The sequence below is a fragment of the Argentina anserina genome, chromosome 2 (genome assembly GCF_933775445.1).
Source record: "Argentina anserina chromosome 2, drPotAnse1.1, whole genome shotgun sequence".
Taxonomy (NCBI): Eukaryota; Viridiplantae; Streptophyta; class Magnoliopsida; order Rosales; family Rosaceae; genus Argentina; species Argentina anserina.
Genome location: NC_065873.1, coordinates 1,206,830 through 1,220,212, shown reverse-complemented (window position 1 = coordinate 1,220,212; position 13,383 = coordinate 1,206,830). Strand labels below are relative to the sequence as shown.

Here is a 13,383-nt window from a genome sequence, read left to right as displayed (position 1 = left end):
TCGAAATCATAAAAACTTTAAAATAATCTCAAATATATTAAAATCATCTTATAATAACTGCAAAACAATCAATTTAGAGATTGGCAAACGGTTAATTTAGAGACTGAATTGAGAAGTTCAAAATAACTTCACACATAATTCCATCTTGGCAAGATAAATTTTACTTTGTCGTGTCCATCTGACTTTCACAGTGATGAATCTAATTGCTTTGTTGATTGCATTATGATTTATAAGGCACTACTTCTAACTGCAATTTTTGCAGAAGTACGGATTGATCGAATGGTCTCGTTTGGCAATGATTTCAAGGCCACCGTAGGATATAGGTAGAAAACGGTAGGCGCAGCTGGCCTAGATTGTTGACTGATGCATATAATTGTCATGTGAACAGGTGAAGCTTACGTTGTCTTTCCCTACATTTATATTTCAGCCCTGATTGGTTCAGTTTGGAAATTCAGAGCCACAAATTCATTCAGTTCCTTCATCATATTCTTGTTATAACACATTGATGTGGGTTCTAGATGAGTTCAGACATCTCAGTGTTGTCTCAGTTTCAGTCTACAGTGATATCCACATGCAATCTAGTTGCTTGGGATTCAGGTTTTCCTTCATTTGAAATAATCTTGAGACTTGAAATCATCAAATTCGAAAACAATTGATCGAGTTGATAGCACACAAACCCTAGCTACATGATCTCTGTCACTTGGTCATAAGGACTTCATCAGATTATACAATAAGGTTCAACCGTTCAAGTGATCAATTTCCTTGCCTCGATCTCTACAATATGCAAATATATGATAAGATGATCTTCTACAGGTTTAAGACAATATACACATACAATGACACACATTGTGCAAGCAAATTAAGTACAAAAAAGTTTCATCCAACTAAACCAATCATGGAAATAGATGTATATATGTATAAATTTCCACAACCCCGCAGTTCTGAATATTTATATACTAGAACATGTCGTTTGAAAAGATAGAAAGAAAAAAGTAAATTAAAAATATATATTTTAAAATACTTTAGATAAATATTGCTGGGAGTTCGTATAAATCTCATCCTTCGATCAGTTCTTCACTCAATTCTCCGTATGATAAAATGTAGTTATTCCGATAAAGCTTAGCTTTATTCAGATTATGGCATGCATAGACGTATGCACATACTGCAGTTTTTTCAGTCGATATATATCATCAGTTTCCACAGTTGGCTTTTGCGCAGAAATATCAAATATGGTTGTTTGGACCTGTTTGGTCTACAATGATTTCAAGGCCACTGTCTTACATATATATCTGGGCACTGACGTACTCGTTCGATTTGATCATTCAGAGACACATGCCAACATGGACTCCGATCCATAACTGCTTCAATTATATTCATTCATTCATTCATCGTCTTATTCGATTCTTCTTTTAAAACTTACTGATTTGGGTACTACGTACTCGATCATTAATTTCACTCTCAGTGTCCTCTCGCTCTCAGAAGTCTTCACATGCAACTAGCATTTCTAGAGCTATCTAGTTGCATATTATTTTAGTTTCCCCCTTCGTTCAAAAAATCAATAAGAAATTGAAATAAAAAACAAGATATGTTCTTTCATTTTAAGTACCTAATATAAACAAAGTCGACGTCGTCACCGTAGCCCATTACTTTTGCAACAAAATTGATCGATCAAGTAGCATTCAATATCAATGTCTCATCCAGTACATGTGCTTTGGACAGGGATTTTGTTATCTGTAGGCACCCGGTTTGTGAAAACAGTGTGCGATTTATAGCTCGATCTGATGACGGCGGCCTGTATATTTTTGTTGGGCCCAAGTTCACTCCCACAAATATCGATTCTGTTCCTATAAATACCTTACAAGATGCTCGGAGCTCCCATCCATCTAAAGATTCTAAACTATTCAAAAATAGCCAACTTCCATAAAACATACATACCTCGCCGCTTCTAGCTTAATTTGCGATACATCTAGCTAGCTTGTGTGAGCACTGATCAAGAAGGAAAATGGGGATTCGTCTGCAAGACATGGTTGTTCATGCTAAGCACATTATGCAGCTGCGCCGGCACGCGGCAACATCGTCTAAGAACCAAATAAGGTGCAGCAGTTCCGGTATTAGCGGTGTTGATGATGTGCCGAAAGGTCATTTCGCAATTTATGTTGGGGTAGAAGAAGAGAAGAAGGAACGATTTGTGGTTCCCATTTCATACTTGAAGCAACCGATGTTCCAAGATTTGCTGCTCAAGGCTGCCGACGAGTTTGGTTTTGACCAAATGGGTGGCATCACACTTCCTTGTGGAGTAGAAGAATTTACTAGTCTTGCATCTCGTCTAAATTAAGCAGTTACTCGTATCGATCTACATGTAGCTCCTTATTCTTCTTTTTTTAAATTTCGTGTGATATTCCTTATATACATTTTGGTGGGATAGTACCCATAACTAGTCGGCATATATTGTATAAACTCAGGTTTTAATGCAGCTTTCATGTATATAGAAATCTCAAGAAAAATAATAAATAAGAGAAAGATTAATCTTTGCGTGGCATATGTAGATTCTATACTCAGATCAGTTTTCATTTTATACTCTAAACTACAACCTCTAAACAATTCATTTGACGCTAAAAATCTGGATCAGATCAAATTGGTATTACCAACTCCATTTAATCTTACAGATGGTCAGATAGTCAACTTAATGGCATGGACAAACAAACAAGTGTTATAGATAATAATTTAATTCAATCCAAACTGATACGATAATGTAGCTCTACTATGTTGACTCAATTGTCTGATAAATAATTAAATATAGCTATAATTAAGCTATATTGTAAAGGAGAACGTGACAATGTTGCTATATATATGTGAGAATTGAAGTGTTGATTCATTATGAGGGCCTTTCATGTTGTGGTGATAAAATGTGATGGCGGGGTTGTCGTTCTTTGATCCAAACCAACCATGCATGCAGACAAATCATCGAAAAAAAAATCATGCATGCAGACAGATCGATATATAACTATTTAAACCTATAAAACTAAAAGCAACATGGAGAATTGGAGATGATATTGGTATATATGTATCTATAATGAGGTTCTCTCTAGAAGAATCATTCAGAACGATAGATAAGTACGGTGCAGTCAGAAAAATTGGTAAAGATATTTCTTTTGAATCATGAACAGCAATATTGGTCGATATATCGGAAGAAAACAGAACATATGGGACCTGAGCATGTTAGACTACTCTGGGATTGGATACCGTAAAGAAACATCCATCAAATTATGAGTTGGAAGAAGCTATAGCTTGAAACGCATCTACTCAATTTGAACAAAATGAACCTCCCCCTTTTATCATAAATCTGACCACATGGGGTATGTACCTGAGTCCTTGATGAGGCTCGATCAGTTGTTTCTAGCCTTCCCAGTTTCCGGTTTAGAGCCTCTGGTTTAATGTGTCATGATCACTGCCATGCATTTAAGTTCAGTGACATATGGACCTATGCATATTACGTATATTATACACACATGAAGTTGCACTCTGCCACTGTTATATAGCTAGACACAGCCATGAGTTCTACTTGGACGTCCATCAACTTGAACTATTATACGTACAGAACCAAGTGGGACTCATATATCATTCCAGTCAGTTGATAGGCTTTGATGAGCAAAGCCATGTGAGTAGTTCCTCAATCCACCACTATAAATAGAACCACAGTACGTATGCCAGGCTACAGCTCAAACGTTCCAAAACGAAATCAACTCACATATACAGTTTTCACTACTCCAAAGTCCGACACAAGAATGGGTCTAATTCGTCTGCCTTCGTTAATACACAATGTGAAGCACATTCTGAGAGTCAAGTCTACAACCATGAAGTTCCAAAAGGGCATGTTGCAGTTTATGTGGGGGAGCAAGTCGGAAAGAAGAGGTATGTGGTTCCGGTGACTTACTTGAACCATCCTTCATTCAAGGACCTGCTAAAACGAGCTGAAGATGAGTTCGGCTTCAATCCAATGGGCATGCAGCCTCACGATTCCCTGCCCAGAAGAGACCTTCCTTGACCTAATTGCTTCTGAGCTAGCTGGGAGCGAGTCAGAATAGTTGATGGTTAAGTTAACATTGATGAAGATCGATCAAATGCTAGCGCTCTACAATGTTGAAGGAGATTGACTCATTGAGTGAGAGGTTCGTATTGGAATATCCACCAAACCGGAGCGGCGGAGCCCAAATCACCAATGTAGGGATGAGGATCGGTAATCATGCTTCTTTTGAAAAATCTATCTACTTTTGAAAGAATCGGGCATGGGCTTGAACGGCTAGCTTTGAGCAAATTTTGAAACCTCCCTTTAGCGGTTTGATTGATATCAACTGCTCGATTAACCGTCTCCCGCAAAAACGCTCGTCCATGACCACCCCCAAAACCCAAAACTGTTGGTGTGAGTCTATTTGTATAATATTTATATTGTGTATATTGTGTTTTATTAGGAATATTATGTTATAATTAGTTTCCTAGTTGAATGCAATTCTCAAATTCTCTTTGTCATGTTTGACTAAAATCGGCAAAAGAGTAGTAGGATGGACTGAGTTGCTTGGCGGAGAAGATCCTGGAAAACGCCGGGATGGTGTCTGTCTATCTTTCTCCTTCAACGTCAATGATATCTATGCGTCAACTTTATCGCCGATACGCACTGTCACGATCCCGAAATTTCAAGTATGTGTCACGATCCCGAAATTTCAAGTATGTGTCACGACCCCGAATTTCGAATAATAAAAATTCGAATTCGAAGCCATGAAAACTCAAAAACAATCTCAAATATACTGAAATCATCTTATCATAACAATGTATCGAAACTGAGTGCACATCATGACTCAGTCAACTCGAATCATACATAACCAATAGAAATGTAAAATTCACTAGATCCTCACCACTAACACTAGAAAGACATCTTCGACGTCTTCAGAGTAGTCCGTCAATTCTGCTAATCCACACCTGCAGAACTATCCCCTACACCATCGAATAGGTGCACCGGGATTGTAAACACAAACCTAATAAGCTTTGCAGCTCGTATAAATAAAACAACAATACAACTCGTGTATAAATACAAAATAAACGTACTGAAAACATATAATTATAAATGTACTCATGAGTCATTGAACGGCTCATCTGGTTGTCCAATAATATCTGAAAATATAAGTGCTCATGAGAAATAGGGCAACCCCTATGTTTACCCAAATACATTTATAATACGGGTACTCATGAGCGCCGGTACACCTCTGTTACCCCTCATAAAGTACGCCGTCAGGCATTGGGCAACCTCTCGCTACCCAATATCCAAAAGAAAAATACTGAAAACATTTAATTATAAATGTACTAATGAGTCATTGAACGGCCCATCTGGTTGTCCAATAATATCTGAAAATATAAATGTTCATGAGAAATCAGGCAACCCATATGTTTACCCAATTACATTTATAATATGGGTACTCATGAGACCCAGGTACTCATCCGTTACCCCTCATGCAGTACACCGCCGGGTATTGGGCAACTCAACTGTCACCCACAAATCCCAAAAATATGGGTACTCATAAGCTGGTAACCCATCTATAACCTTTCATGCAGTACACCGGCAGATAGACTAGAGCTCTAACTGTATTGTAACTGTCGCCCGGGCAAGGCTAAGTTTCTAACATGCCAACACGTCCGAAGACTGGTCCGAAGACAGAAAAACACGTCTGAAGACAGAAAACACGTCGGAAGACATCACACACGTCCGAAGACAGAAAACGTTTTAACAAAACTCAATGTTAAAACCACGTATAAAAATCATCACCTGATATTGTACAAATCAAATCAACATGCTCAAATAAATAAACATCAACGCTAAAATGAACTCCTTCACAAACGGAAATTATGAGTATATTATATAGCAAACCATATATATGTACCTATTTTACCAATTATACACATACACAATCCACTATATCTTATACATATCATAGTTCATTCTTTTTAATCAAGCGTAATCATGAATCTCCGCAAGGGTAGATTCGTCACTGTGAGATTTTACTCACCTTATAATCCTGAGCGTAAATTCCACGATTCCGAATTCGAATCTTTTACTTGTTGTGTCGATCACCTAGAATAGATAAGAAGTGAATTTAGAATCGTTACGTAAAACCTTAAATGCCGAAACAGTAACAATTAATATTCAGCAATTTCTGGTTTTTACGAAATTACTATTCACGTAGTTACTATTCACGTATTACTGTACAAATACATATTAATTACGTATTTATGTATTAGTACATAGTATTTACGTATTTATGTACATGCATGTACTATTCAATCATATATACTGACTAAGTAAATAATTATTACCGATTTACCCTTCAGAAATTACTTTTACAATTACTGTACGTAATTTACATTTACCGTACGTAAAATAAATTTACATTTACTGTACATAAATTACATTTTACATTCACCGTATGTAAAAATAAATTTTACAAAATTTACTGTTTGAAATCATTGTTCACGCGCCGCCGCACCTTGTGTCGCGTGGGGTACACGCGCCACCTCCGGCGACCACCCGTGACACTCACGCGCCGCCCACAGTGACAGAGTGTGGGGCCCACGCGCCGACTCTAAAACCGGCACGAGATCGCCACCGCCGCTCCCAAACTCTTCCTTTCTTCCCTCTCTACCCTCCTACGGCTTCAAGCCGTCTCTTGGCCACCTCACCTCCCCTCACGCGCCGCCTAAGGCGGCAGTACTCCCTACCCTCCTCCTCCTCCTCCTCCTCCGATTCACCTCCAATTCACCCCAAATCACACAAACCCTTACCTCGACATGGCTTGAGAACCACCGGAAGATCGCCGTAGGTGGAGCTCGACAGAGTCGGAGGAATCGCAGGCCTCGGGTTGAAGGCGTGTTGACCTCAGGGTATGATGCAGAGAACCGTGCGATGCTATAGAGGCCGGCGGTGAGAGCCACGACGGCCCAGGTAAGGAGATCGCCGACGGTGGATTTTTTGAGGGAGGGAGAGAGAGAGATCGGGGAGAGAGAGAAGAGGGAGGCGGATGAAGAGAGAGAAAGGGTTTCTGAAAATGGAAACCCTAATCTCCAAAATTCCCTTTTTATACCCACTTCTAAAATCGGAAACTAACTTCCGTCATTAATAACTTTCACATACGACGTCTGATTTTAACGCGTGACGTGTCCACGAACTTGTATCGACGAGCTCTACAACTTTCCTAAAGGAAGTTTTCACAAACGAGCGACGAAGTAAAAGTCGATTCTCACGTCGCAGAAACGTAACGTTTTTCTAATTAAAAGTTCCGATAACGTTTCCGTTTTCGATTTACAACGTCGCAAAGCGAAACAAACGCGTTTTAATCACTTTTACAACCTTATCAATTTCTAAAAATTTAATAATTTGTATCCGTAAAATCTGGTTATTACAGTATGAAACTCGAAAATCGAAGCCATGAAAACTCAAAAACAATCTCAATAATTTGAAATCATCTTATCGTCACAGCGTATCATTACTGAGTTGATAGTACAACTCAGTCAAATGGATTATTACAAAACGAATTTAAAATTCAAGCATTATTTCAAATGGAAATGTATAATCCTCACAATCCTCACCACATGATAAAATAAAACAACTTCGAAGTCTTTAGAGATGTCTGTCGATTATGCTAATCCACACCTACAAAACTATCCCCTACACCATCGAATAGGTGCACCGGGATTGTAATCATAAACTCGGTAAGCTTTGCAGCTCGTATGAGTAAAACAACATTATAGCTCATATATAAATGCAAAAGAAAAATCACGAAATCATTTAATTATAAATGTACTCATGAGTCATTGGACGGCCCATCTGGTTGTCTAAAAATATTAAAATATATGTGCTCATGAGAAATTGGGCAACCCATCTGTTAACCCAAATACATTTATAATACGGGTACTCATGAGCTCCTGGTACTCATATGTTACCCCTCATGTAGTACGCCGCCAGACATTGGGCAACCACTTGCTACCCAATATCCAAAAATATGGGTACTCATAAGCCGGTAACCCATCTGTTACCTCTCATGCCAGTACACCGGCAGACCGACTAGAGCTCTAACTGTATCGTAACTATCGCCCGGCTAAGGCTAGGTTCCGACATGCCAACACGTCCGAAGACAAGTCCGAAAACAACAAAAACGTTTTAACATAACTCAAGTTAAAACCACGTACAAAACAATCCTCACATGTAATCATACAACCCAAGTGACATGCTCAAATAAATAATTATCAATGCCATAAATGAACTCATTTGAAAAATGGGAATACGACAGTATATAATATAGCAACCCATATATATGTATCGATATTACCAATGATACACATACACAACCCACTATATCATATACATATGATAGTTCAATCATTTTAAATAAGTGTAATTATGAATCTCCGCTAAGGGTAGATTCGTCATTGTGAGATTTTACTCACCTTAAATTCCTGAACGTATTTTCCACAATTCTGCAAACAAATCCTTTACTTGTTGTATCGATCACCTAGAATAGATAAGAAGTGATTTAGAAGCGTTACGTAAAACCTCAAATGCCGAAACAGTAACAATGTTTTACTGTTCAACAATTACTGGTTTTTACGAAATTACTGTTCACATAATTACTATTCAACACGTACTGGCTACGTATTACTTTTCATATACGTACGTTTACGTATTACTTTTCATATACGTACTATCTACGTATTAATGTACACCAATGTACTATACATAGTAAATACTGTCAGTAACTGATTGACCTTTCAGAAATAACTTTTATAATTATTGTACATAAATTACATTTACATTTACTATACGTAAATTTATTTTACATTTATTGTACGTAATTTACTTTTTCATAAATAACTTTTTACAAAAATTACTGTTTTGAAAAATCATTGTTCACGCGCCGCTGCATGTGGCGGCGCGTGGGATTCACGCGCCACCTCCGGCGACAGCGTGTGGCGCTCACGCGCCTCCCCCACTAGCAGCGCGTGGCTTGCCCACCGCTGCCCAAAACCATTTCTTTCTTCCTCCTCTACCCTTTTACGGCCTAAGGCCGCCTCCTACCCTCCTTACGCTCCCTCACGCCCCACCTAAGGCAGCGGTTCTAACTATCCTCTCCTCCTCCGATTCACCTCCAATTCCTCCACAAATCCACCCAAACGAGACGCAATCACACAATACAATCATCTAAAATGCATTTCCATACCTATGTGAAGCCCTAGGACGGCCGGAAGTCATCGGAGGAGCTCGAGGTGCCAGCGGAGTCGATTTCGCGAGAGGTGAGACCGACGGCTCAATTTAGCTTTCCCTCGCTTGCATGTGGCTTCGGCGATGAGGATCGAAGGTGGTGGTGTTGTCCCCGTGCTCTGGTCTCGCCGACAATGTTTTTAGGCGGCGGAGGAACTCACCGAATCTTCGATTTGGCGAGGGAGATCCGGCGCGGTGAACGGTGGGGTGTGGAGGCAGAGGGTGGAAGCTGGAGGTCGTGCGGTGCCTTTGGGCTAGGCGATGAGGGCCACGGAGGCCGGTGCTGCTCGATCGCCGAAGTCGATTTAGAGGGAGAGAGAGTCGGAGAGAGAGAGAGGGAGCGACTACGGGGGAGGAGAGAGAGAGAGACAAATAAGGGTTTCCGAAATTGGAAACCCTAATCCCCAATTATTCATGTTTATACCTTTTTTCAAAATCGGAAACTAACTTCCGTCGTTAATAACTTTCACGCACGATGTACGATTAGAACGCATGACATGTGCACGAGATCGTATCGACGAGCTCTACAACTTTCATGAAGGAAGTTTTCGGAAACGAGCAGCGGAGTAAAGGTTGACTCCCGCGTCGCGGAAATGTAATGTTTTTCCGATTTAGATTTCCGAAGACGGTTTCGTTTTCGATTTGACGACATCGTGAAGCGAAACAAATACGGTTTGTTAATTTTACAAACTTTATTAATTTCTAAGAATTCAAATAATTTGATTCCGAAAAAATCGGGTCATTACAGGCACCAGATTGTCTGTCTCCATCACCGGTATTAGGGCATGTACAAGACCTTGTTCGTCTCAATCAAGTGACATTGATAAAGATGACAAATTAAAAAAGACCTTTCGATCCTTGGGTTTATCACTCTAGGTTTACAACAAGGGTGTTGTTAAATGTACTTGGTAATTTTCTTGGTGTATCTAGCAAATCATATTTCTCTTTTATGTTCAATAGTACCCTTTATCTTTTTCAAACCTGAAAATAAAAAATGAAAATCAGGAACTGCATTGATTAGTCACAATAGATCTAGAGTAATGAACATATTTCAATGAATCAATGCTTGGACTAAAACTCCTAAACTACTTGAATTATAAATATTAGGATTTTGGGTTTTGCCTATTTGTCGATATTTCTCCTCTTTCATATGGAGAAGTTGACTGCTTGATTTAGCAAAATATAAAAAAGGAACAAGGCAAGTAGATATCATGAGGCCTTGGACGGCAGGGGTGATCCTACTCCTCCCTTCACTGAGATTAATGAAGTTATTGATGAAAACATGATAGAGGGGGAGTGGTGCGCCACAACCTGCATCCTGCGCTAGGCTGCACGGAATCGGGTACGGGTACGTAGAAGCGAAACGTTTGGAAACGCGGAAGCGTGGTTTTCAAAATTTTAGGAAGCGGGTATGTTTTGGAAACGTTGAAATAAAACAATATAAATATATAAATTATACAAAAAATAAATATAATAACAAATTTTTAATTTAAGTAACTCAAAATCTCAAATAACTTAAATAACTTGGTGTTCAACATTCAAAATAATACAAATATAATGAGAGATCTAGGTATCAACAAGAGAGAAGGATGGTCGGCGACTCGGCGGGAGGTCAAAAATATGTCGAAATAAGTCATTTGACTCGACGAATGTAGGTCTAGCCCTTCATTTCACAAAATAAAAAAACATAAAAAAAACATTTTTTTTGGAAACTCGCGTTTCCACTGCGTTTCCAAAACACATTTTTCTGGAAACACATTTCCGGGCGTTTCCGACGCATTTCCAAGCGTTTCCGGACGTTTCTATCGCTTTTCTGGAGTGGTTCCATTTCGGAAGCGGGAAACGTGGGTGTAGGCACGTTTCCGTGCTTCCTAGATCATGCGTTTACAATTTATTTTTCCTCTTTTCTTTGTTGTAATTTATTTCAAACAAGGGGTAAAAGTGGAAAGTTGAGACCAAAAAATAGTGTTGTTGGGTGTAATAGAAGATTGTTGGGTACATTTAGCGATGTGATGTGTTGTTAGGTTTTTCTTTTTTGAATTTTTAGTTTTTTTATTATTTGTTGTCAGCTATTGCGTGTTTGGTTTGACTAATGTTTTTGTTTGTTTTATTTTGTAGGAAATAAAGAGGCGTGTTCTGAGTCAGAGGTAGGTTCAGGCGATTTAACCAAACTTAGGTGAATGTACAATATGTAGTTGTCTTTAGGTGTATTACAAATACCAAATCATACATGCATTATCCAAATCATGTACAGTATTTATACCTGAATTACATATCAATAATTTTAACGGTCGTACAATTTTTTTGCTTAGAGCATTTCCAACAGCTCATGGAAAAATTATCTATTGATGAAATCACAAAATCTCTATAAAAGAAAGTCACAAACTCTAACAGCTCTTATATATTTGAAAAAATTAAATGTAATCCTGCATAATTTAATGATTATATAAAATTATTATATATTTGTTACAATTAAAGAATACTAGAAATTTCACACACCCTATGGGTATATGAGTGGGAAAGTGGGTGGTTATTGAGTGAGTGAATTGAGAAATTTTGCAGTGCTACCGTAGCACCACGTGACAATGCTTACTAGCCTATCATTCTAATCACAATTTGACATGCAAGATTTAATTTAAAAAATTATATTTAAGCTATTTGTCAAAAGGGAAGATCCAAACGTTGACAATTTGGTGAAACCCTAGCAACTCGCTTTATAGTAGTAGAGATTAATATATGACATTATTAACGTTTTTCCTTTTTAGAAAGAGCTAGAGAGAGTTGTAAAGGCAAGTAATACAATTTAGAAAATTTTCAATAAATTATACAAGTTTTGAGAATTCTATGAATCTAGATATTTTCAGTATCTCTCATTCTACTTTTTGTATAATAAGTGATGGTTTACAGGCCAAAATATAGAATTTTTCCTTTAAAATGGATATAATTTTGGTTTTATGAGGACTGTTGTAGTTGCTCTTATACAATGAGTTGAATAAAAACAATAAACAAACTTCTTTTTTCTCACTCGTTCATTCAATTAAATATTGTACGCTGAGGGAATAGATGCTTTCTTCTTTGACAATTAAAGAAGTTCAATCTTGCTGCTCTAATTATCTGGCGTTAGAACTTTTTTTTTTCCCATCGGTATATGACGATTCGTCGGTCTGTGATTATATTAATGTTTTTTGGGCTATTTGGGATTTGCAGGATTGCTATTCGAGATGACTGCCATGATTTGTTTGGCAAAGTAAGAAAGGAGAGGATTACAGCTTTTTACGTGTTCTACTTTTTAATAGTGCCAGATTGGGTTTTCAATACGTAGGTAAATAGTTTCGAATTCTTGGTATTTATCTATTGAATTTTTTATCTCCAATTGGCCTAGCAAAATATGATGATTTCGGCTTAATAATCTTAGTAGTGTAGTTCAAAATGTACTCGGAATCCCATACTTTTCAATCAATAAAACATAATTGATAATGTTATAGTTTAACTGGTACTGGATTGTAAATAATATTTAAAAAGGCATAAAGAAGAGAGTATATGGGCATTACCTAAAGTGAAAAGACAAATTATAATCCCATGACAATGAAGGGTAGATGACTTGAAACAAGTGGATGATATGTCCTTTGATAAAAAAAATCTTGGATAATATTTCATTTGAAGAAATCTTGCATATAACTCTTTATTAGAAGGTAGTTTCATTTGAAGAGATTTTGCATATAACTTTTTGTTAGAATGTAGTTCAAATTGTAGACATTGTCACGATCCCGAAATTTCGAGTATGAGATTCGAATTCGAGGCCATGAAAAACTCTAAAACAATCTCAATAAATCGAAATCATTTCAATGTCACAGTGGATCATTATTGAGTTCATTGTATACTCAGTAAAATTGATTATTACAAACCAAATTTATAATTCAAGTATTATATCAAATGGAAATGTAAAAATCCTCTCAAGTCCTCACCACAAGATAGAATAAAACAACTTCAAGTCTTCAGAGTTGTCCGTCGATTTCCGCTAATCCACACATGCGGAACTATCCACTACACCATCGAATAGGTGCACCGGGATTGCAAACACA

The 13,383-nt window shown here is 37.8% G+C and overlaps 2 protein-coding genes and 1 pseudogene across 2 annotated transcripts in view; all 3 read left to right on the top strand.

Moving 5' to 3' along the window:
* The window catches only part of LOC126782026 (translocon-associated protein subunit alpha), a 213,912-nt gene that overhangs the window by 50,551 nt on the left and 149,978 nt on the right, over positions 1-13,383 (top strand). The window lies entirely within an intron of this gene.
* On the top strand, positions 2,003-2,335 carry LOC126782307 (auxin-induced protein 15A-like). Its single transcript, XM_050507525.1, has one exon. It carries the CDS (start codon positions 2,003-2,005, stop codon positions 2,333-2,335), a length of 333 nt encoding a protein of 110 aa, XP_050363482.1.
* Positions 3,786-4,085, top strand: LOC126782304 (auxin-responsive protein SAUR24-like; annotated as a pseudogene).